At 35.7% G+C, this 27,063-nt stretch overlaps 1 protein-coding gene across 2 annotated transcripts in view; it reads right to left on the bottom strand.

The window, feature by feature from the left end:
• The window catches only part of Pde6 (phosphodiesterase 6), a 557,480-nt gene that overhangs the window by 332,480 nt on the left and 197,937 nt on the right, over positions 1 to 27,063 (bottom strand). For both annotated transcript variants that reach the window (XM_081734379.1, XM_081734380.1), the window contains exon 3: positions 1,434 to 1,552. In XM_081734379.1, coding sequence (XP_081590505.1) covers positions 1,434 to 1,552 — 119 coding nt within the window. The remainder of the gene's footprint in view (positions 1 to 1,433; positions 1,553 to 27,063) is intronic.

The raw sequence follows: 27,063 nt of genomic DNA, 5'->3' as shown, positions 1-27,063 counted from the left end.
TGGTAATAGTTTAGATTATTGAACATGCAACTGTGAGTTTGGTCTCCCCATTTTTTGGGTCTCTTTCTACTTAAGTAAATGTGAACATATTATAGAACACAGTAAAGAAATTGGAACAAATTGTGATTTATTTATTGGTAGTACTAAATTTTTAATCTAGCGAGAAGATTGAATACACCTTGTTTCGGTTTCTCTCTCTTCAAATACTCAGTGGTAGAGCGTTCACCTCTGGTGCTTGGAGTTCCGGGTTCGATCCCAGCCCTCGCCAAGTGAACTTTGTGGTGGACAAACACCGTGTGCGTGGGTTTTCTCGGGGTTCTCCCGTTTCCTCCCACTTTCTTCATTCCATCATTTCATTCATTTCTCATCTTCACGTCTCCTTTAGCCTAACCGACATAACCGTGGGACGTAAAACTCAAAGATTTCATTTCATTTCGTTTCTCTCTTCAAACAAGGGTGAACAAATTGGAAGAAATTGTAATATAATTATTGACAATATTTGATATTTAAATATTGAATGTAGAGGGTAGCAGAAAGTTTAACCTGACTTGTTTCGGCTTCTCTCTCTCTCTCTCTCTCTCTCTCTCTCTGTCCTTAAGGAGGCATGCATAAGTTATGGAATATAGTGAACAAATTGGAACAAATTTTGATCTATTTATTGGTAGTACTAAATTTTTAAAGTTTGAATGTTGAAGAACTAGCCAGAAGATTTATCATACCTTCTCTCAGCCTCTCTCTTCTTAAGCATGAGCAAATTATGGGACACAGTAAAGGGATTGGAGCAAATTGTGGCCTAACTATTAGTGGAGGTTTGAATTCATTTTATGACATGGAGTATGCAAATCTGATGTTGGCCCCTACCTTGTTTTGGTCTGTCTCTCTCTTTAAACAAGGGGGTAAACAAATTGTTTTACATAGTGTGACCTAATTTTTAGCAGCATTTAATTTTCAAATTTTAAATGAGGGATCCAACGTGAAACATGCTTGTGTTGTGTTTTGCCATTCAGATTGTAGTATTCTGTCACGAAAACCCTAGATAGCTATATATTTGTAGTACGTGAGTTATACCTTCAACGAATTTCAAAAATAAATAACCTATGAGATTTGTCTAACGCGATGGCCACGATATAAAATATTCTTTCTGTGTAACATAGGGCTGTGGAAGATCCAAGTAAGGAACATTGCATATATTCTTGTGGAAAAGGGAAGGAGCATCAGACTGTCGATAACAGATGTTATGTTGAAGATACTTTCTTTTTGACAATGGATCAAATAAAACATGTGTAAGAGGATTTAAAATATGGACACTTAATATTTAAAAGAGAATAGCAATTTTTTTGGAACACGTCTGTTCATCTAAAAATAAGAGATTAACGAAAAGATTGTAAATTTAATTTAGAATATATTTATTTAAAAATATATGAGCACAGTACCTGGTAGGCGTCTTTGATGTTAATGATTTCTTTGCTCTGGGCGACGTAGCCCGCAATTCCCACTCCGAAAGGAATTCGAATCTCTTCAGAGCGGGCTTTACGAACTGCATCTTCCAGTTCTGTGGGAAAAAAAGACATAAAATATATTACTTTCTAAGTAATAAGTGAATGGAACATAGATTTATATGGACTAATTATGAATAGAAGTAATACAAATGATTTGGAAATCATAGGAATACTACAGCACTGTATTACATGTAACTCTATTACGTTTTTATAATCTATTACAACAGACTTGCTAACATCAGAAAAGGGACGTCGGTTCTATCCTAAGTTTGAGTACATTTACTTTTTCTTGGTACGTTTCCTACCTAAAGGATGGATCGGTTTACAACGCGTTGTTGCCAAGCCACGGTTAATTTGCGAGTTACAATATGCTAGCAAGCACAGCAAAACGCTACACCACTCACAAATTAGTACTAGGCTAGTCGACAAAGCGTTACCCCTCACAGCGAACGCGGCCTAAGTGGCTACACGGTAATTTTAGTTTCACCAAAGTTGTAAATCATACTATGAGCCAGTCATGGTTTCCAGGTCTTTTTTCATTTCCCGCGCCAGAAGTGGTAGACCTGGATTCGATTCTAGGAGCTTATGTGGTTAGGGTCCCACGTTGAGCTATAGTTCATGTCTGATGTCTGATGTAGCCTTGCTGATATAGAAGAAAGAGACGGAGCAAGAGGCATTTGTTTTTAAAGATATCCTCTGTATCGAAAACAAATATTAGACCCCAATCAGTAAATTCCAACATTTACACTACTTTATACTTTACTAGCTATGCACGTGCCTTTGGAGAATGGGGTTCCGGATTCGAATCCTGTGAGAGATCATTGAAAAGTTTCAGCGCTGTCACCGTCGCATTTACGCTCGAGCAAATGTGAGGGTGCATATTCCTTAGTTGCGCAGATGGCGCGTGGAGTGGTGAGGTGGTATCCAATATTATTTTTAAATGAGAATCAAGGTTTAAATATTTGATATATATTTTATAAAAATATTTATGAGTATCGGATACAGACTGTGCAGGTATAATGAGGTAGATAGGATACTTATCATGACGTCCAGCTGTCCTTTGCACTTCACAAAAAAATAACTGAGTCTATAATTCTCGTCGCACTTGGTTTCACTCCATGCACTTGATATTCCCAGATCCTGGTCTCCGGTGCCCCCTTGTACTGGTTCCGACCCTTCCGCTGCTACCACTGTTGATGTTCTCTGCTCGGGTCCCACGTGAAGAAGAAGGGCTCTTCTCACTCTGATGTATACAGCTTCCTTGGCCGGATCCTGCGCTGCCACCTGGCGAGAAATCTGGGAACCATCCAGAGACGTTTCAGAAGCCTGGGACGATGTGGTGGCGCTGACTACCACAGCGCATAAAGGTAGTTTAGATTCCACCTTAAACTGTAGGTTCACATCTTGTATAGCTTCGGTGCTGAAAGGACCGCTAAATTCCAAGCCACCAACTATAAAATTTACATCATGATATTTTTAACCAATTCTCTGGTTTAATCTTTTAATTTTTTTCCTCTCATGATTTTGGCTTCTTCTGAAATTCCTACCCTCTATCAATTTTAGCACCTTAGTTTCAGTTTCAGAACAAAGTTGATAAAACACGAGCAGTTACAGTTAAAATAAATAAATAAAATAAAATAAACATATCTTTCCCAGGAATATTTCTAAGCTGCATGGAAAGAAATGTCTGGAAACTGAAACATTACGTGTTTGTTTTACAAAACTAAGTTTCGAAATAATTAGGCAACGTAGTTTTTCGGTCATTTCAAAGACTGGAAAGAGAATAAGATGTATTGAATCCCAATTTAAAATTATGGTCGTTGCTGTTTAAAACATTTTCGATATACCTAAGTACCAAACTATTAGAGGTGGCATTTTCTGCCTTTCTACTGTGCACACATCTATGGCTTAGACCATCTAAGGGCAATTGTTCCATCATCTAACATATCCACCCCATAAAATGACGCATAGCCGACCCTGGCCCTTTCGAGCTGTTGCGCCTTAAGATTTGGTATATATTAGGTATATTGGAGTTGGCACAACTTTAACAAAGTATTTATTATTATTATTATTATTATTATTATTATTATTATTATTATTATTATTATTATTATTATTATTATTCATAGTGAACATACAATTTGGCTCGATGTAGCTCTACTTAACAGTATTAAATGAAATCATAAAATAAGAATATTCTTACTTTCTTCATTCTGAGAATTCCGTTCCATTCCCTCCTAGTCTGGAACAAATATCGCAGCCACTTCTCTCCACATTTTTATTTTTAAGTCACGATTCATGTAGTTCGGATCTCTTAAATCATATAGGCATGGCCTATTTTGTATTTCGATTATAAACGCCTCTGTGTTAAACACACTAACCATGACTGGATATGTACACAGGACACGTTTTCAAACACAACTGAAAATTTCTCTTTGTGATTACACTTGTGGTTATCTGTTTGGGGGTGGAGTTCGAGCTTCGGAGATAGGGGCTCAAATTCAAGTTATTTCGTTGTTTCATCTTTTGCCTAAAGCCAAATATTTTGCTTATAGATTACCATGGCACCAGCTAAGTGTCAATCAAGTGTATCACGAGAAATCACCCTATTGTGTTACATAGATTTTTCTGTGATTAGCTAATTTTCGGAATTTCCTTCTATTTTTGTGAATTTTCTTTTGTTATACACACAGATACTTTATAACAGCAGAGTTCCAATCTCTGCACAAAGCGTCTTCCAAGCAGCTGTTTCTTGTTACAATCCCCTTGCCTGGCAACACGTCTTTCCTTTCTGTCCTTCCTTTTGAAATCTTTTAAACAGCAGGCGGTCTATTGTTCCGACCTGCACCAAATACGCTCGAGCCGGCGTTTTCTTAGCGATTTTATTGCTTTCGCGTTCATGTTTAGCCGCTCAGATTTAAATACATGGTCAGCGTATTTCAAGCATACGCATGAGCAATAAATGCGCTTTGCGATCGCTTCAAATAGCCACCCACTTACTGTAAAACACTTGTTCGCGTGTGGAAACTAAGCACTTCAGCTACCCAAGTAACAATGACCTCATTTGATGGGCTGACTGACAACTAACGTCACCTACACGACAAAACTAGTAAGACATCTATTGGATTAAAACATTCACGTGAGTGATAGCAGAAAATTCTTTCAAAGCCAAACAAGTGCACTGGCGGGAAGTGTGCCAAGATAAAAACCAACGTACTCTAAAATAGTTTGAAGTAAACAACATCGAATCTGTAAATTTTGTCGCTTCACTATCATTCACTCGCCTTTTAGCCGTGTGCACCAACGAAGATTAAACGAACGTTCACTCAAACGTGTTCAACATTAAACTTTCAAATTTAAACGTAGTTCCAGGGTCGAAGATCAGTATAGCTCGTTTAAGTAAACTTCGGTCAGTTTGTAAAATCGAATATGATTGGTTGTGGTCTTTTGTCTCTTTTCTTTGTTTAACAAAGTAACAAATGAAGAAAGCATACCGTGTGCCGGTCTTTTCGACTTTCGAGATTGTCTGCATAGAGTTGTGACTAGTCTAACTTCAGTGATCGTATTTGTGATGAAAAAATAATGAAACCACGAGCAAAATATTGTTCCGAACACGAGAAAAATAGTGTAATTTCATTAGTGGAAAAATACAAAGACATTATTGAGTGTAAACGGACTGACTTGGATCAACGAAGTTTAAACCCTCAAATTCGGAAGTTCAAGGCTAAAACCAAGTTTATCCACCATTTGACCGAGACATAACCTTGAACGTTTTTGGTGCAACAGATATTTTCACTGAGTTTGGTTATGACCCTCGTTCAACAGTTGAACTTCGTTGGTGCACATGACCATTAATTGTTTAACTTCTCTTGTTCTGAATAATCTTCCCAAATACTGAGCAAAGATGTCTTCTATCAAAGAACAAAGTGACACGTGTATTGCTCGCCACTTGAAGCTAGCGTTAAGTCCAGGAGCGGATTAAAGGTGGAGCCAATGGATCCCAGGCTCCGAATCCCCCAGCCTCAATTTATCGAAATAAAATACAGTAGTAGTGTTGTCTAAGGGAATTACGACGTATTTGAAACAGGTCCTTTGAATTTGTGAGTTTGTTAGATTGTGTAAATTAATCAAAAAGCTGAAATGTTAGTTTTTACCGAATTTCGTTACCGATCGCCCTTTTTTGTCCAGATAAATTGATTGATATACGTATAAGATTGTATATGCACAATTGATGAATTTAAACCATTTCCTAAATACTATATTAGCTACTGTCAGTGGCGTATTTAAGGGGGGCTTCCGGGGTTAAGCCCCACATTTCCAGGAATAAAGTTAGCAAAGCCCCCTCCCCCGAAACAAAATCGTAAATAAGCCACTGGCTACTGTTAACAAGAAGTGGGCGAGCGGGTGTCCAACTTATGTACGGATCGCTTCCTTTCATGAGGACGAGTTAATTGATAAACATATTGCATACGCGTCATCGATGGGTAATACCACGTCCCTGAGAACTAAATCACTCTCTTGTTACTTAAAAGAAAAAAGTATTTGTTTAGCATTTGTTTACTAAAAGGATGAACGGATTCTTTCGTATTTTGAGAAAGTATTTGGTATCGTCTTATTTTCCTATTTCTTAACAAATAACCAACAGCTGGCTGAGAGAGAAGCAAAGTATAAGAATAAAAAAGATTAGATTGGGGGGAGGGGGTAAGGAGAGGTCGACGGAGAGAGAATTTTCTCACCAGCTGTGTAAATTATGAGGACGCCTAATGGTCTCCCGAATAAATAATCTCCGTACAAAAGATGAACCCTTGCTTAAACAAAGGCATCAATTTTCATTTTCGCTTCTCTGTCCGATGTTTTCAGCAACTACGTATTACTTAAAAGCGAAGAGGGCACGCTCCTATATATAAATTAATAATATCCTATGTCTAAGATAATAGACTTTATAACATTTCTTTACAATCTGCTCCTTCAGGATGTTTCATCAGTGTCAGTCTTATTTTCCATGTTGTTCAAAATATTGCAGAAATCAAAATATTAATATATTACTAAAATTTGTCTAGGAAATTACAAGTAATATGTGTGTCAGTGTTAAAAGTAAACGTGTCACTGTTAGGAATATGTGTACCAGATTTACACTCACTGTTAGCAGATGTTTCTGTCAGAACATGTTTGTTACTGTTAGAAGTATGTTTTAGATTGTTAAGAGTATGTCATTGCTGGGAGTATATTTGTTATTGTGTCAGGAGTATACTTCTCACTGTTAGGAGTATGTTTGTTACTGTCAGGAGCACGTTTGTTACTGTTAGAACTATGTTTGTTACTGTCAGTATATTTGTTTCTGTCAGGAGTATGTTTATCACTGTCAAGAACATATTTGTTACTGTTAGGAGTATATTTGTCATTTTTAGGAGTATATTTGTTATGATATCAGAAGTATGTTTGTCACTGTTAGGAGTATGTTTCTCACTATCAAAAGCATGTTTGTTAGTGTTGGAAGTATGTTAGTTACTGCTAGGAGTATGTTTGTTACTCTTAGAAGTATGTTTATTACTGTCAAGAGTATGTCACTGTTAGAAGTATGTTTCGCATTCTGAGGAGCATGTTTGTTATCTTTAGAAGTATGTTTGTCACTGTTAGAAGTATGTTTATTACTGTCAAAAATATGTTTCTCACTGTTAGGAGTATATTTGTCACTGTTAAGAGTATGTTTCTTACTGTTAGAGGGTATGTTTCTCACTATCAAGAGCATTTTATGTTACTGTTATAAATATGTTTGTTACTGTCAAGAGTATGTCACTGTTAGAAGTATGTTTCGCATTCTGAGGAGCATGTTTGTTATCTTTAGAAGTATGTTTGTCACTGTTAGAAGTATGTTTATTACTGTCAAAAATATGTTTCTCACTGTTAGGAGTATATTTGTCACTGTTAGGAGTATGTTTCTTACTGTTAGAAGGTATGTTTCTCATTGTCAGGAGAATGTTTGTTACTCATAGAAATAGGTTTGTTACTGTCAAAAGTATATTTCCAACTGTCAGGAGTATGTTTGTCTCTGTCAGGAGCATGTTTATTACTGTCAGGAGTACGTTACTGTTTGAAATATGTTTCTCACTGTGAGGAGCATGTTTGTTGCTGTCAGGAGCATGTTTATTACTGTCAGGAGTATCTTACTGTTTGAAGTATGTTTCTCACTGTGAGGAGCATGTTTGTTACTGTCAAAGTAGGTTTGTTGCTGTCAGGAGCATGTTTATTACTGTCAGGAGTATGTTACTGTTTGAAGTATGTTTCTCACTATGAAGAGCATGTTAATTACTGTCAGGAGTATTTTACTGTTTGAAGTATGTTGCTCGCTATGAGGAGCATGTTTGTTACTGTTAGGAGTATATTTGCCATTGTTAGAAGTATGTATGTCACCGTTCGAAGAAGACAACAATAGATACAATTTGATACTTGACAGTGTATTTTTGTACATTGATAGTTCATAAATAAATAGTCTGTTCCAATAGAATGTAAGCTATCAAATATTCGTGACAACGAACAACATACCATTTAGTACTATAAAAATTTGTTCTTCTCAGTTCTTTTTAAAATTACATAAGATAATGTACACTGAAGAGTGCAAACTTGTTCAGCTTAATGTTAAATACAGATTGATATGTCTTAACTTTGCACAATATCATAGTAAAAAGAACTAGTTTGGTTTAAGAATTAAATATAATTTTGCGCCCTGACCTTCAGTGGTGGATGTAGGCCAGTGCCGGGGGACCTAGGCCCCCAGTTTTTGCGTGTCAAAAATAATTTAAGCTGTTATTTATATACTTTTTTCTTTAACGATAATAGTAACTCACGATATACAAGTACCTATCATAGTCTGGGTTCTGGTTGCTCCCAGATTTTACCTTCTAGAACCGCCTCTGTTAACCACACTAGTACTGTCACCTTACTGGTATATTATAAAGAAAAACGTGATGAGGGTATATACTTTAGTATCAGTTTCAATTTAACAGATGGGGTGGTTATCGTACAGTATTATGTTATTATTATTATTATTATTATTATTATTATTATTATTATTATTATTATTATTATTATATTTACAAAAAAGATCAATTCACTAGAAAACTGCTGATCGGGATTTACACTCAACCGTATTTTTTCGGTTCAGCTCAATGAGATCCGATTGACATATTTCTCATCTTCAAATATTTTCTTTTGTTATACGCTGATAGTATTGCATAATTCAGGGGCGGATCCAGGGAGTGCGATTGGGCCGAAGAGGAAGTTTTCTTATTTTATACATATAAATAAAATTCATCCCAAAGTTTGGGGCCCTTAAAAGTAGCAGTATGACAACCCACCGCCCCCCCCCCAGAATCAGTCCTAGATCCGCCCCTGATAAATATAAATTTAGAATTTATATAGTCTAATACATTTTAGTGAAATAATTTGTGTTCTATACATGTCACCCACGATTGAAGATTATATATCTTCAAATCAGTTATGAAGTCATGAGCATTAATAAGAAATGATGCAAGAACAAGACAGACAATCTAAAATAAGGAGACGTTACTGTGTATTGTTTTGGATTGCCACCGAGAAATAATTACTCTTTATTTATTCCATATTCATGGAAGATTTTAGGATTTAAAATTGAAATTTCTGGGCTTTCGGCATCTAAGGCCATTTAGCCCGTCACGTTTTTGAGAGATGACGTCCCTTGTCGAGCACACTATCCAGGGAAAGGTAAGAAAGGAAGCGGCCTGGGACCTATAAGTTAGGTACTACCCCAGCATTTGTCTGGTGTGAATGAGGAAAACTCAGAAAAACCTCATTCACGGGGGCTGACCTGAAAAGCGTATACACTTTTTCGACCGAGTGCCCCCACCGGAAATCTAACCCGGGACTATAATCGTGGAAGACTAAATTCTATGACGTTAATTAATAGTTGGTCTCTAGAGGTAGAGGGTGGCCCAAAACTTACCTACCAAAATTAAATGGTAATAGCTATGCTAATACTAAGTATAATAGTTTGAAATTTATGTGATACGTTCGTGACATCAAGACATTTTATTAACCGTATTTCTCTTTTTTAATTTGTAAGGTTAACTAAACGGTCTCCTGCACCACGGCAGATATCCATATTCATAACCGAAGAATATATTCGAACAACTGGAAGCACAGAACGAGTGCAACCAACATTCCAACTAAAGTTTCATCTTAGTGTGCAAATGTCATGGATCTCGCACATCAAAAAAGTTGTAAAACAATCCTCATATTTACAAGAAAAATTGGTAGTTTAAGGGTTAAAATACATTTTTAAAAATTAATGTTCTAACCAGTTTCTTCTCCTCTTTCTAACCCCCTTTCTACTAGTGCTCGTTGCACTTCATTGGTTTTCCATTCGACTTACATGGTTTGGAGAATGAACATATATAAATGCTCAAAATAAATAAAGTAAATTACAAACTATCCTACGTAAAAGCGAGCTGATGCATATGAACGGTTGGAATTCTCACTTAATAATGAGGTTCGGGATTCGAATTTCACGGCTGGTCAACTCAATTGAAGTTTCTCTAGGATTTTTCTCGTTCTCGCTAGACGAATGTTCGAGAGTTCGAATTATTAAAAAGAAAAAAGTCTACCCCTTCATTTCTATATATGAAGAGCTCGGGGACAAACCATGGTAACTGACAAAAGTTATGTTTCGAGATAACGAGATTGTGTTGTTTCAAAAAAAAAAAAAAATCTACAGAATAGGTAAGTTTAATACAAAATGACACATAAATTGCATGGAATATTTTTCTCCTAACATTTTCAAAAAATAGTAACACAAAATTTTGTTCTAGGTATTTTTTTCAATGCTACATAACCTATTAAAAATATATGTGCAAATTATGTTTTTTCACTTACCATGTTTTACCTACAATTGTGAATATTACATAGCTCCTCGAAAGTGCACTTCCAATAACGATAACACCTTTACTATAATGGTAGTTGAATCCGAATCTGAGGTCCCGTCAGTTTTTTCATAACGGGGCCCGAAATCTCGGGCCCTGACCTTCTTTTTCGTCTTTTAAACATAGAGTTGTTGGACACGAGTGGCGGGTTTGGAAAATTAATGTCAGGGACCCCTGAGGACAGTTTTAACCCAAACAGCACACGTCGTCCAGCGGACATCCAAAAATATTCATACATGTCAAAAAATTGTCCATAGATGTCCACAGACTTTTATGGATCATCCATATCATGTCCACATACGTCCACAGACGTCCATGGACATATGTGGACTTTTATGGATCATCCATATTAGGTCCGTCATGGACCTATGTAGGCGTTGGTATGTAATAGGACCAATGTGGAAGAACAATGGACGTCGACGGGGCCGCGGTGGCTCAGTGGTAGAGCGTTCACCTCTGTGCTAGGGCTCTCGAGTTCAAACCCTCAAGTGAACTTTGTGGTGGACAAACACTGTGTGCGTGGGTTTTCTCGGGGTTCTCCCGTTTCCTCCCACTTTCTTCATTCCACCATTTCATTCATTACTCATCATCACCGTCTCCTTTAGCCTAACCAGCATAACCGTGGGACGTAAAACTCAAAAATTTCATTTCATTTCAATGGACGTTGACATTAGACGTAGAATGGACGTCCATAAAAGTATGTACATAATTTGTCCACATTGGTCCGTTTATATGTCAATACATAAATAGGTCCAAGAGCGGACGCAATATGAATGATCCATACATGTCCGCATAAGCCCATGAACATCCGTGGAATAGACATGTTTATCCTAAAATGTCCAAATATATTTGGACATTTTAGGATAAACGTGTCTATTTCAGTATGTCCATAACACGTCCACTTTTGGACGTATGTGGATGTTGGTTCTAAACCTACAAAACTGGGCGTATTATGGACATGTCGTTACGGACATCCATTGTAGTCCAAGAGTGGACCTAGAATGGAGGTCCTCATGGACCCCCTTTGGAGTTAGTAAGTTAAGGTACCGGTCTGGACGTTTCCTGAACGTCCACTCTTGGAAGTGGAATGGACGTCCATGAAGACATGTCCATAGTATGTCCACATTGGACCTCTTATTCATCAGTAAAAGAAAGTTAATAGTGCGATCGTGATGGACCTATTTACACATTCGTCAATAACTGAACTAATTCGAACGTCCACTGGACATGCACAAATGATCATACACTGTACATCAATAAGACAATGTTAATAGTGCGTCCGTAATGAACCTGTTTACACATTCACCAATAATATTACCAATTCGAACGTCCACAGGTTGTACGCTGTATATCAGTAAGAGATATTGTGGTCATAGATGAAAAACTAAGTTACTTCAAATGTGCACGATCCCGTCCATTTCAATTGCGCGATTACTATTGTAGAGTTCTCCAAAATTTAGATGTTTATGGTATTATAGTGTCGTTAATTAGCAACATTAAATAATATGTGTGTGATATTTTAACCTTTCGTTTTACATATAGATTTGAAATATATAATAACGTAATATAGTGCTATTTGAAACAACTATTTTATGGCCAGTTGGCAACACTGCTAGTTTGGTAGGATTGCGGTGTATATCAAACTAATTTTGCATCTTGATATTTGCTTGTTACAAAATTTCAGCTTTTTCTGTCAATTAGTTTAGAAGTTACAAGGAGAAGTCACTTTAAGTATGAAAGAAAACGTAAATATATATATATATATATATATATATATATATATATATATATATATATATATATATATATATATATAAACGTGCAAGAGAGGCGCAATGTAGAGGAGTCGCTAAAAATTAACTTTCTTTAAACGAGAACGATTTACGAAACATCATCTACTAATCGAAATCATGATTATTCTTCAATAAAGTAACTTCCAATAAACCTTTTGTTATTGTTAATTATTCCATATCGGACTCCCGAAGAAAACTCATCTAAACAACTTATTGACCGTGCCAATAGCGACTACTCTCAATCATGACTCCGTTTTCTTTCATTTAGAAATAGAAAAGAAAGAGAAGAAAGTAGAAGGGTAAAAGAAGGAGGTAGGTAAAGAAGAAAGAAAAGAAATAGGGTATTTTAATAAGAAGCAGATTACTGGATAATTCCGGAAATATAGTAAAAGGTCGGGAAAGTCGTTGAAAGATGAATCATTCTAAATGTTATTAACAACTAATCAATTTTTGGAATGCTTCGGAATAGACACATGTTCCCTCATACCACCCAGACCTATCTCCAGGCACCACGATCGTGGGGTTGCCCAGACCTAGACCTGGAAATGAGAAAAGTGAAATCATTCTTTGTACTGCTATTCCAACCGGTGATTGATAACCATCCAGCATCTGAACTCTGTTCTCTAGGATCGACCACACATATGAATTAGCCAAGATAAAAAAAAAACCAAACTTATTAACTCAATATAAATTTATGTATCGTATCAATAAAAGGTTCGACTTCCTAGAAGAAAGATGTCGGATTTAGGCTCATCCTGCTATTTTTGTTTCACTCCTAGAGCCGATTTAAACCATTAGTAGCGGTCCTTCATGACCTAGGTTATTTACCTTAACACATATATTAAAACATGACACATATATTACAGATGTTAATATGACAAATGATATCACTAAAATTACTTAAATTAAATCTATCATGCATTCACACGCTCACTCACTCAGGACAGTGTACATATGTTTAAAGGAAACCAACTAACTACAAAGATACAAATAGTTTATTACATTCATAGTGAAAAAAAAAGAAAAAATAATTACAAGGAAAATCTTAAAAGCACAAGTTCTTGGTTATATATTAATAAAATACATAGAGTTATATTTTAGTAAATTTTTATATATTCAATCATATTGACAAATGGAAAAAAAAATAATTACATGTATCATATCTTAGGCATGCTAAAGCCAAATTATGATTTGCGACATACGCAAATAAGACACTTATTTCACTTTTTTAAAAAAAAATTTGGACAAAGAGGAAAGAAAAAAAACCTTTTGGTGTATTAGAACTTATATGAGTCTCTACCTCACATTGGGTAATAAAATATTAATGATTTTGAGCGTTCAAATCACAAATCACGCACTACTCGTAGTGTCCAGAACATTTCGCTCCATTTAACTTCGTTCGTGTTTATCTCTCTCTCTCTCTCTCTCTCTCTCTCTCTCTCTCTCTATATATATATATATATATATATATATATATATATATATATATATATATATATATATTGGTTTACAAAACCATTCATCGTCTATACTTGGTTTATAACTTTTAACAGTTTATATCTGCAATCGCACACTGCGACGCTTTATACCCATCCAGGGATTTCGAAAAATCACTATCGCTAGAGGACGTTTCTCCTCTTAGACGGTCCATTTCCAAACTTATTAATTGAATAGTTTTAAGTTATTTATGCAACACTGGGACACGTTATGAGGCCTTTCCTTAGGATCACTTTCGTATATATTTGTATATGATTCGGATTTTAAAAACGATCTCCCGCAGGTGTACGGAGTATGAAGGTTTAAATTGAGGATAAAAAAAAAACTGGTCAAGTCACAGGATACATATGCAGGTGAGAAGGATTCAAGGTACACTTTCCACGATGGTTTTAGGTTGGTAGTTCAGGGATAATATTCGTTATGATGATGTGGGTTACGTTTAGACCTGCCGTTACTTTCCAATACATGCCATTACATAATTACATAAGGTATCATTTACATTTATTCAACAGAAAAGGAAAATTACTTAAGTGCACGGCGGTATTCTTAACAAAATCTACATTCTTACATTCGTCGGAGAACTTACTGGTAAACTATAGCAACCAATACACGTTTAGGGGGACAGACACGAGTGTTCTTACATATATTCATAATACATTTAATATCATACTTTTACTTTAAAATCATATTCACATACTAAGTACATATACATCTCGACGTATTCATTTCTCTCTATATATATATATATTTATTATAAATGCGCACACATTTAAATTAATCACCCCCAACAATAAAATTTTTACAAGGTTGCAAACATTGTCCAAAAACAAATGACTTCCGACATTACATATGAAAAAGAAAATTGATTTTTTACTTGATACCACGCATCTATAAATTTTTAACTTTTATATAATCAGTTCGTGCTTAAATCATGAAAAAAAACTTTGGAAGGCAGGCACGTAACACAGAGCATTTCTAAAGATATAACTAGATAAACCAAAATACAATTTCTGGGCCCAGGTTAACTACAAAGTAATCGAAAACCAAAACAGAAAGGAAAGTGACCAATGGATTAAAAAAAAACTTAAGAGGAACGACGGTGAAAGAACGTAATCGAAGTGTCGTCAAATACTAAGTCTTTGTTCATTTCAGCGATAGGTCAAAATGCGATGGAGGACCCAATCACTATCTACTTTATCCATGAATCGTGTCTTGCAACGTCTCAGCTGGTAATTTCAGATCAGAGTTGTACGTTAAATAAATTGTAAGTAACAAGTTCAAAATCGGGGGGGAGAAGGTTCAAATTTGAAAAAAAAATCTCGAAGTAATGAAGACAGAGAGAGATAGAGAAGAAGGAAGACGAAGAATAGGGGCGCCAAAGACTTCAGTGAGAAATAACTAACGCTACAAAGATAGAAGTCGAATTTCACTGTCAACAAATCCATAGCCAAAATATCCTTAATATGCCAAAAGGGGTTCGGCTTACCAAATAAATAGCCGAAAAAGCTGTCTGCGAAGATGAGACAAGTCTGTGTCCACGATGGGATTTTCGGAAAGACAAAGGCTTTAGGGAAATCCCACCACTCACCGTATCCGGTCAACACCCTTGCAGACTCCGAAATCCTCCGGAAGGTTAGAGACGGCGTTAATTTAGGATTTCAAAAGAAAAAAAAATCATCCGACCTCTTGGGAACTAGAAGATTTCAGAATAGTAATGAAATTAGAGTAATAGCAAAGATATCCCTAATTAGTGATTTGCCAAAAATAAAAAAAAAATAAATAAACTGAATTTTGGATCGGTGATTTCTATTGCCAAACTTCACCGATAGCTCCCCTTCGCAGAATGCGCTAAATTCTGAGGCATCGATTAATTTCCATCACTATCTAGTTTGAAAACTAAGAAAAGAAAACGAAATATTCAAGGGGGGAGGTCGATGCCCGGGTACGGGATGTATATATATATATCTAATTGTTTTGATTCTGTAACCCTATCAGAGCTGTCGCCTCCATGAACATTGTAAGCTAGCCCGAGTAGGTAACGTGAAGGAAAAAAAAATCTCACGGAGCAGGATATTCTATTTTAAAAACCGACCAGAAAATATAATTCACTACAGCCCCGTTCTATAGCTACTATTGTCTTTTCATAATTTATTATTCAATATGTCTAGTCAACGATTATATGATGCTACCCATTCTATCAGATGGTATTACTATGGTTGATTATTATTATAACACATAAAACTACAAAGCATTACCATAGTCCGAATATATATCGCCCTCCTGTCCGAGTGATATCATGGTGCAGGGGTCAGAACCCGAGATGTTTGTAGCTACACGTATCTATTCAATATCTATATATCAACACGCGGTGAAGTATTCACTGGGCTACTATATATATTTAACTATATGGGCGTTCTATCTTCTATATTCATTTACTACAATATTCATACACTTTATATTCATATTCACATTAATATTCATTTGCCACGACTCTATATTCTACAAACACCCTGTTTTCTCTATCTACGCCCAGCCTATATACACATTTCATCATAACACTTTAAAATCTATAGTCACTACAAACATTTCCCATTCCGATCACCGCACGACAACCTCACTCGAACTCAAGACTCTTTCACACACACACAATACTATGTAATACCTGGTAGCTTTATTAAGAACGAAAAAAAATCCTACGTATGTTCACTGAAAATAGAATTATCCGCGATAATATTTAATGTTTATAAAATTCTGCAGCAACAATGAACTTCTGCAGCCACGAAGAAAAAATGGACATTTATTATAATTTCAAAGCGAAGAACTAGCATCATATCGCCCGACTTCTGTTAAAAATTTACGTATTGTTTATTTATTTAAGTATTTCGATTTCTAGACTAGGCAGAGTGTTGAAATTTTCAGAATATATTAATTTTGGGTCACTTGACCTAACTGTACATTCATATGGGCTGTGAATTATACCTTCTAGGTTTTATTTCGGAAAGAAAGGTCAATTTCATGAAAACTAAATCACTAAGCACCTCGACGGAAGAATGGCGGTTAGTACTGACTTTTGACACTAGGGCTAGCGACGATATAATCAACCCTTGAACAACTGAATGTGACCTTGTACACGGAATTATTGTACTATATTACGTTCACTTTTAAATATCGTGTATGAGTTCACTTAATGACGGAATAATAAAAATTTATCGCATAGTAAATACTACACTGTCCATATTTAATTATCTCACACACTCTTTCATCACTTAACTACCACTACCACTGATACTACATTACAAATATACACATACTACTCAAACTACAAGACACATCATGCCAATACACACCAATCATCACTATCATTAATACATGTTATACTAATAAATATACACAGAAAACATTCATATTTTACCATTTTAAATCGGCTCTATGAAAGGAAAGGGGAAGAAAGGAAACAGGGCCAACTGGCCCTTGTATTCACTAAATCACATTCTTGAGTGTTTAATTAATGCCCTGAGGGGACATATCGAAGTCTTAGCTAACAATAGGACCCCTGCCCTGAAGGGGCAGGAACCCGGAACAAACTACATGTTCAACTCATCCCGCTGGAAGCCGTACTCCCAATTTGGGAGTCAGATAGGAGCCCTTACTGATAATTCACACGTGCATTGTGATTACTATTCTAACTACCACAAAATTAAATACCGCCATGTATGTATATGAAAAAAAATCACGTACTAACTACACAGACAGATTACTGAACGGACAGGTCTGACCGAACCTACACTGATTCAGGAGGGGCAAGAGGGAAATTTAACTATTCGATTCACTGAACTGCAAACTGGGTTTGGGAAAGGAGATTAAATGCACACACTATCCTGAATTCTGTCCATCACGAACTATATCTGCACAACATGGCGTCACCGAGTTATGCTTCCTATTTCAGCTTTTTAGTTCAGTTTTTACTACGAAATTTAATAGTTTTTGGCTCCTCGAGACTTCCAGAGATTTTAGATGTTAAAAAACTCCCAAATATTACCTTGTTTGCAGCTTTTCTACTCCTTTTTCAACTTTTTGAGCTAGACGATCCAAATCTAGTGTCTTCAGCGAGACGTTCCGGCATGGAATGGAATAATTGCGCCCTAATATCATAGCGTGGGTTTATCATCCAATCAGAACAAAGCATTTTTGGCGGTGGGGCTTTAAAACGAATAAAATTTGGTAAAATCTGGATTAAACTAGTTTTTAGAAGGACCTAGGTATCTAAAAGAGAGGTGAAGGGTGGTCCTGAAAATTCTGTCGAATTTTAGATTGGTTATTGGATCTGGAAAGTTCCGTCCAATAGTGGATCTATATTTTCGGATAGCACTGACACCGTAAGAATTGTAATAATCCATCTACACATCCACATACAAGACTTATAACTAATTTAAAATATAAATAAAGATATTGATTCCCAAAACTATAATTCCTAATGAATTTTTTACAGTTTCCCATGTTAATTTGAAATAGAATAATGAACAATATTACGAATTATATGAACAGCCAGAAATTTTTTGTTAAACGTCAGGTACAGTCGGTGCAAAAAAAATTTCGGGCACCCTCCTATTAAAAACATAATCTCATTAGACTGTAATGGCATATTACAAGTAGTTCATTCTATATATTGTACATATAAGCAAAGTTTGTATTATGTACTTATTTTTAAACAATAAATATATATATTTGTGTAAATAAATTTTATTCAATGTGTTTACAAGTATGAAGTAAGTCCAAAGTCAACAGCAATGGTTTACACTTTAAAATAACTGAAAAATATTTTTGGTCGAGATTTTGACAGAAATATTCCGCTGTGCGATGGTAGAAAATAGTTGTAACACTGCTATTTAGAGGTGTTACTTTAGTAAAGAGACCCGGAGATATCCAGATCAACATATTCACATTCTCCGGAAACTTATTTAAATATTTACATGTAGATATCAACATATTTACAGTAAAGCAACGCAAAGCAACAAATGCAAAATCCAATTACGACTGCTATGCCTTTTACCGCAAATTAAAACGCAAATGTTTCTCTGCGTCTACGCAAATAGTTACAGAATGAGGGTTTTAATCGATGATAATCGACATGATATTTATCCTTACTACATTTTTGCGTTTCATATTGCAAGCCGCAAATTTTGCGAATACTAATATGGAATGATGTCATAAGTGTGTAGGTCTTAGCGAATCATGTTCAGCGAGAAAAGAGAATCAAAATTAAAATAAAAAGGGAAAAAGATTATGTATTTTACAGAACTCAATTAATCGTGTGTCTTTCGCATTCCTTTCTCCTAGGCCGAAATTCGAAGTTACATTCTCTTCTTTGCCTTCACCGACTACTACGTTCCAGTCACCCATGATGATTAAATTTTCCTGGTCTTCAACTTTCACCAATACTTGTATTTGCTCCTAGGTTTCTTCTACTTCCTCATCTGTGTAGCTTGATGTAGGCATATATACTTGGATTATCGTCATATTCCTCGGTTCGGTTGCTATCTTCAACATTACTATCCTTTCATTGCATCTCCAGCTGCCTATAACTTTCTGTCCTATCTTCTTATTCAAGACAAAACCGACTCCTGCTGTACCATTTACAGCTCCTGAGTAAATCATTCTGAAGTTCCCGCTCCACATGTCTCCTCTATTAGGCCACCTAACTTCGCTGATTCCACGCTGTAACAACGATCACACATTCCAGGTTTCTATCCTGCAGGGGTTTCGTTTGATGACCGAAGAGGCCCTGCTGTGTTTCCCTCTACTGCCGGTGACGACCCTCTGTGAAACAGTAGTGTCGTATTCCCTAATATTACATTCTCTTATTTCTGTTTCCATGTTGTTTTCTAGGGACTGAGTAAAGTGGTGATGTCCCAGGTCCTTCCACCTCGCAGAGAAACAGCCATAGAAGACATCCTCTGTTTGCCTGTTTTTGTCCACATCTGAGCCTTGACGATGTCAATCATCTTCAGCCTCAGTGTGGTAATGGAAAAGCTGCTGCCCAATACCATAATATCTCTCTTCGTCTGATTTCTACCCCTAAAGATCTGTCCGGCATGGGAAGCCCTCTGATAGCGAAGCTATCTCCGGCATAGCTCTTGGGATCATTAGAGTACGCAAGCACCCCCACGGTGGCAAGGTGGAGATATTGAGGGAAGGCCGAATTTCAGTTCAGACGAATTTCAAAGAAAAGTTTCAGAAGAAAGAACCCAGAATGTCCATAGATATATGTTAGAATGTTTAAGAATTCGTTAAAAAATAAATTACAAACTATACTACTAGTGAGCAGGTGCACATTAACACTTAGAATTCTCCCTTACTAATGGAGAGGTTTGAGATTCGAATGCCTCAGCCCAAGGGCGCTGATTTCTCTGTAAATTTGGGGAGGGGCATTCAGATGCAGAAGGCATATATATGAGGATTTTTAAGACAAATTGCATTCAAATTATGCAAAATATTGCATATTCATAAATAAAATGCGGGGCCCGGGCTCCCTCGCCCCCCCTTAGGATCGGTGCCCTTGCCTCAGCCGGTTAACCCAATTGAAACTTTTGAAGGATTTTACTCGTTCTTACTATACGAATGCTCGGAAACTCAATTTATTTTTTTTAATCCTTTCACTGTTTATACTGTACTTCCAGTGTAAATTTTATCACAGTTGTATGTGGTACAGTGAAAATGAATAATACAGGGTTTTGCCCACTTTTACAGAACAAAAGCTTTCGACGTCGCATGACGGTTTATTCTCTCATTACGTGGATATTTTTCTACCGCAAATATCTAAAAAGCTATGAGATTGTTCGCTTGTACGACTAACTTTCACTAATTACTATAGCAGAGCCATCAGAAGGTGGTCTCTGAAGTTTCTTATCACGTGCGGAGGGAAAATCCAGCCTCTACTTTGGTGCTAGTGTTACCAATCATGGTGACTGTTTACACCATTAAGAAAGCTATGTAGATGCAACGAGAAAGCCTTGATACGTGAGTAATGGCAACGCCGCTGCGAGTTGTCAGATAACTTCTCTTGCTGGCTCATCTATAGTTCTCATTAATTCGACCATATTTGAGAGAAAAACGCGGCAAATTGAGTTATTCTGTACCTTCCCAGATTCTTCAAATAAAAGATGTTTAAAAATTTACACCAGATTTCCACTCTACCACGTTTATTATTAGGATCATGCAATAGACTTAAAATATTGTGCACTAATATGTCTGTACGTTACTGTACATGATATAAATCTTCAATGAAAGCGAATTTTTGAATTCTGTTTGCTACAATAGACATCTAGAGCGACTATTTCGGACGAGTTCGTCAAAAGAATCAATTCATTAACATCTTCATGGGTAACGGAGACGTTAACGGTGATTATGCATATTCCGTTTAAAATCTATAACATATAGCAGCACAAAAAAATGATTGCGTATAATGATATATGTAATCGCGTGATCTGTGTTATTGTATACCAGTATTATTATTATTATTATTATTATTATTATTATTATTATTATTATTATTATTATTATTACCTGTTGATGAGTGTGGAGAGCTATTATGTAACGTTCATTGATAAATTTCTAGATAGATTGTTGTTTCGCTTTAACTGTTAACAGGAAATAACGCAGTACAACCTCTCTTTATATATATATATATATATATATATATATATATATATATATATATATATATATATATATACGTGTGTGTGAGTTGGTGGGTGGCTGGGTGCGTGGGTTAGTGTGTATGTATGTGTGTGTGAGAGAGAGAGGTGAAGTAATGAAACATGAAGTGTACGAGCTATAACCATGGGATATTTATCTATTGTGAAGCATTACTTTATGTTGATGTTAACATTTGCCCCAAGATGTGTCACACCGACGCATAATGATTCTAACCAACCATGTATGGTTCACAATGGAATCTACTTAAACATAGCCAATATTCTATCTCATTGTACCAGTAAAGCAACATTTGCAAAACTTGTCGGCAGGTTCAATTTTCACTTATATCAAGGATGGTATGTATTGTCTTTTCTCCATTCAATTCGTTATTACCCTTAATTTCTCATTTTCTCCTTTAGCCTGAAGGGAAGAAATTTTTGACATGAAACTTATAAAATACAATACAATACGTGTGCTTGAGGTTGAACAAACTTTTTGGATGAAGATACGAGTATATCATTTGAATAGAAAACGAGCGCGAACTTTTTACTCATCTTGTACAATGCATATAAACAACTACATGAAGCAAGATTACTATTTTTTTAAAATTATTTAATATCTGCTGATATTTGAGCCATAATTTTGTCAGAGCTACATTGTTCTATTTTCGTTGTCTTCGAATAACTCTCTTTGACATCAGTTACGTAATAAGCGAAGGTTGAACAAATTACATACTAGACATAACTCTTAAAAGATATTGACTTACTATTTTTTTAAGTATGACACTGGAGCCTCATTGTTTTGAAAAGTCTTATACAGTGGTCCTTCAGTATACGTTCACTTTGGAATAAGTCCAACTTGATATAGGTTTTGTTTGGACATGAAAAATTTTGCTTGCTATATGACCTTAGGCATACGACACACGTGCTAGAACTTTAAGGAATCAAAATGAGTCACGACACCTCTTTTGAGACCAAAGACACGACTGTTCACAAATATGAATATGACATCTCAGCATTCTTAACAATAACAAACACCTCCTCCTCTCTTCTCATCACCGTTCTAGTAGACATTCCATTCTTCTCAGCAAGAAGTTGAAATTCCGTTTATTTTATCTAATTGCTTTTGTATTTGTGTACTTTAGTATTAAGTAATATTTAAACGTATTTTGTACTACCCTATCAATGTATCATATGTCAACAACTATAGGACTTTTTTCACGGGTACATATTAATATTGTTCTCTTATTTCTTGTGGGAAAATTTCGTGTGCTCTACGTCCTTTTGGTGTAAGTTCAAGGATCTGCAACAGATTAAGAGCCTATATCAAGGTGTGATATGATATTTATTCAGGTATTCTCACTTTATATATCTGTACCGATTCAATATGCATTTTGTGCATTTAATCGACAAAAACATCTACAAAATTTTTCCGGAATTAATGGAAGTTGAAACATATTTCTGTATATGCTTAGATGTCTATTGCTTAAGGGTTGAATTTTGTCAAGAATAAGAAGATAAAAGGGTCAAATTTACCTCAAGCTTTTCGCATATACAACACATATGATAAGAATATAATTTTTCATGATACATTTTTAAAATTATTAGAGTTTTGTGTACTATGGCGAAAATTGGCATTGATGCATAGTACCTGGGGTTGAGATAACTCAGGGGTAAGGGTGTAAATTCACTTCTATGTTAAAGAAAAGAATTATTGATAACTTTTGTAATAACATATTCCCTTGAAAATGACATACTTCTTCTTTCGGGCTTAATAATCATAGTATTAAGAGATCAAGCATTCAGGACTACGTGGAAAATTTAGAACACCTTATAGTTCCTAGTCTAGATTATAAAATTGTAAAAAAGGAAAAAATCGAGACACCTTATATTATGAATTGCTTGAATAAACAAAAGAGGATTTCCTGTTCCACCTGTCTTCGTGTGTGGATCTCGAACACTGTTTTACTGTGAATGATTCACAGAATACATTCATCCCTGAAAATGATTGTAAATACAATGACGCAGATTTATCAACGTTTAAAGATATGTAAATCTTAACTCCAATAATATGATATCACACCCTTAGTAGATCTTTCGCTGCGCGGAAGAATTTTGATAATTGTATTGAGTATGTGTAGAAATTCTATCCGTTTGTGATAGATCGCTGCTGAAAGTTGTTGTGACCGAATAAGTGGCGCTTCAAGAGCTCTGGTCATGGTTTCAGTTTTAGTTTTACGTCTTCGATGGTCATGGTATTCGGAGAACATTACAGCAGCAGCAGACAATGAGTATTTACTAGTGGCTACTAGCTGGAGAGATTATTGTCCCAAGAGAAAATGGAGATCAATACGGAATATATCACACATTGTTTACTGTTTAAATTCGATAAGGGAAGTAGACCTTAGTCTTCGGCAATATTAGGCAGTTGTCTGATGAGGATGCAATTGACAAAAGCACAAGTCGCAGCTAGTTTTGAAACTTCTGTAATGGCGGCAGAAGCTGTCGAGATCAACGTCGGTCTGAGTAACCATGAGTGTTCTCCGAAAAGGATTTGGCTCAAGATAACAGTCAGTTTGAATTCAATTGTAGAGAAATAGGCGGAAACTTTCCATCTAAACCGAATAACAGTGACAAAAAAGCTTCTGGCGCTGAGTTTCACTATAAACTTCTACCGTTGGGATCTACATCAGCTGAATACAATTTCAAGGCGAGTCACGACTTGTATTTCCTTGCAGAGTTTTATGGGCGTGGGATTCATCTTTTATCGAAAAGATGCCAAAAGGTCATTGATCATACTGGTGATTATATATAATCCTCGGTGAGTTACATTTTGAGTTCTTCGCACCTCCATATGCACAAAAACAAGAGCATGTACCAAATACATGAAATTAAGAAAGAAATTTGGGTTTAATTTTGTACATAAATTTACAAAGTGAGACAAACGAGAAATGTTATTTTGAGGATCGACACAAGACAAGAAATAATTATTCAAGAATGGAGAAGAGACGAGAAATCTTCAACGTTTACGAGACGAGACGAGAAAACGTTATTTCTTTCTCGTGGATAACACTACCCGTATTACTTAAATTGAATGTGTCCTGTATACTTTTTTTTAAATACACGAACCGTATTCTTAAGTACTAAGTACCCGAAAACCCTCATTCGTAGTTTCGTAGGTAGAGTGCAACGAGGTATCGGTTTCGATTCCTGGTGGGAAAACTTCGAACCTACAAACGCTCGACCTCACTTCGAACTGTAGGTGTTCTCTTCGATTTTGTCAAAGATACGTATCAACCAATCAATCAATCAATTGGCGTCATTATGACGTCAGGAACTACGTTTCCAGATTTCTGATTTATAACGAAAGAGGCAGAAACATTTTTTTTTAAATAATTCTGTTTTTTCAACACACTTAAATAGTTCGTTATTGAATTCTCTTTGTCCGTGTGTGAGTGTGTGTGTTACTTGCAAATTTTTCAATTTTGAGCCCTGCATTTGATAGAGCACCAAGAACTATCTAAAGATGTTATGGAATTTTTCGCGTCACTCTTACCTTCCCGAGATATTGGCCAAAGAAGTTTCGATTTCGGGAGATTTAAGGAGCCATATGTCGGGAATCGTAGCTCATATGGAGATCATATTGGTGTTGATCAATACCTAAGAGGATGGTGAACATTTTGGTATCAAATAGTACCGGTAGCCACTGGCCAACTGGCCACCGTTCCCCAGATACTGGCCGAAAAAAGTTCGGATTTCGGGAGATTTAAGGAATCATTTCTCAGGAACCGTAAGTCATAGAGAGATGATATTTTGCGAATTTTTCAATTTTTAGCTCTCCATTTTGAGCATGTGTCTTCGTAAAACAACATTTCATAGAACGTTTTAAAAGAACTCTTAAACAAAACATGTGCCAAATATTTAGTACTCAAGGAAATTATAAATGGACAGATATATTACAAGAATTGTTTAATGAGTATAATAAAGTAAATAAAACAATTGATATAGAGCCTGTATTACCTGACCAGGATATTAGTGCGGTTTTTCGTGGAGGGCGCTAGTGTAGTGTTTACATCAGTTTCTAGGTAAGCGCGGTGGGACAGGGGAACGGAGAGCGTCACTCTGCAGTGTATCCAACGATTTTCAAAAGTTGCAGTTTACATGTTATAAGTAGCCTAATCTGTTTCGCTTAATAAAGAACTCCATAAATTATATAGTTGTTATTGAATGCAGTAATAGTTATTCCTGCAGTAATGCAGATGTATTGTGGATAATGGCATATGCATGGAAATTAACAATTTAAGAACAAGATAGCATACAAGTGAGTTTCTACCGTGTATTAAGCAGGTTATATAAAAAAATTGATTACGTTTTATTTGATTTCATTATAAAACAGTAGAAACCTGTAAAACTCAGTAATAAGATGTAATGACTAAAATATTAATTATGGGTTGGTAGGTTAGATACTTGCGCAATATCTTGTAACTGTAAGTTTAAATCAAGTTCAGGCTCGCGATGCTTGTATTTGTTTTAATGTAGGTCTATCGATTAACAACTAAATTATTTTCTTGAGTTGTAGCCAAGAAAGAATTCCGATACGTTTCCACTCGAGAACTGTGGAAGTTCTCTCCGTTGGTCTATTGGCTAGCGCATGTGTCTTTGTTGTATGGTTCTGTGAGAGCCCAACAATTAATTTTACAATGTTTCACTTTCATTAATCATCTGTCTCCTCTAGCATAAAGAGCATAATCATGGGACGTTAAACTAAAGAAATTTCATTTCATTGTTTCGATTAATGTGAACCCTTTGGGGGAAAAGGAAGTGAAGAAGAAATTTTCCTTAATTTTTTAAAGGGCTACGGGATTGGATAGCTTGTCTTTCGGGATTGCCTTGTAAAACCTGATTACAATGTATCTTTCTTTTAGGATTATAATCGTAATCCAGCCTTTTGGTAAATGTAAAATAAAAGTATCGATAAAACATCAGCTTATGGGTAATGTAAGCATAAATATCATTGGTTCAATACACAATAAATTCACAACTTTTATTTATGAGTATAGAAATTCCCTTTGAACTCCCTCTGAATTTCTTTCAGACCCTAGGTCTCTTGTGACAAAGAATTAATTATATTATCTGTTTTCATACACAATATAATTTTGAAACTTGGGAGCCTAGTGTTGTCTTTGTGTCTGTAATACGTAATCATTTGTCGATTTGACTTCAGAAGACTGAGTTTAGCCCGTGAGCATAAGTTGCATATAGTTCAAACATATCAGATGTACGGTCTTGTTTAACAAATCCTGTGTGCACATATGAAATTCAAAGACAAAAGTAATCAATCGTCTTTAAACAGCTGTATTTTTATTTCAAGTGTAAGTACTAAAATGTGCTACGTAGATTTCCGGCCAATTGTTTCATCGCCGGTATCTTTGAGCAATGAGATAGCAGTGGAAGACAAACTTCGTTCTTCTAACTTGATATTTTGAAAAACTTACGCAAGTGGTTTTGTTACTTAAATACATATCTATTCACTCTAATCAATTTCAAAAGTATCATTAACTTTATAATAACATAATGAACGTAAGAGTTACCCTGAAAATGTATTTTGTATTTCTTTATTAATATG

The sequence above is a fragment of the Thermobia domestica genome, chromosome 12 (genome assembly GCF_964235325.1).
Source record: "Thermobia domestica chromosome 12, izTheDome1.hap1.1, whole genome shotgun sequence".
In the NCBI taxonomy this organism is placed as follows: Eukaryota; Metazoa; Arthropoda; class Insecta; order Zygentoma; family Lepismatidae; genus Thermobia; species Thermobia domestica.
The sequence above is the reverse complement of the archived record's forward strand: the minus strand, read 5'-3'. Positions and strand labels throughout refer to the sequence as shown.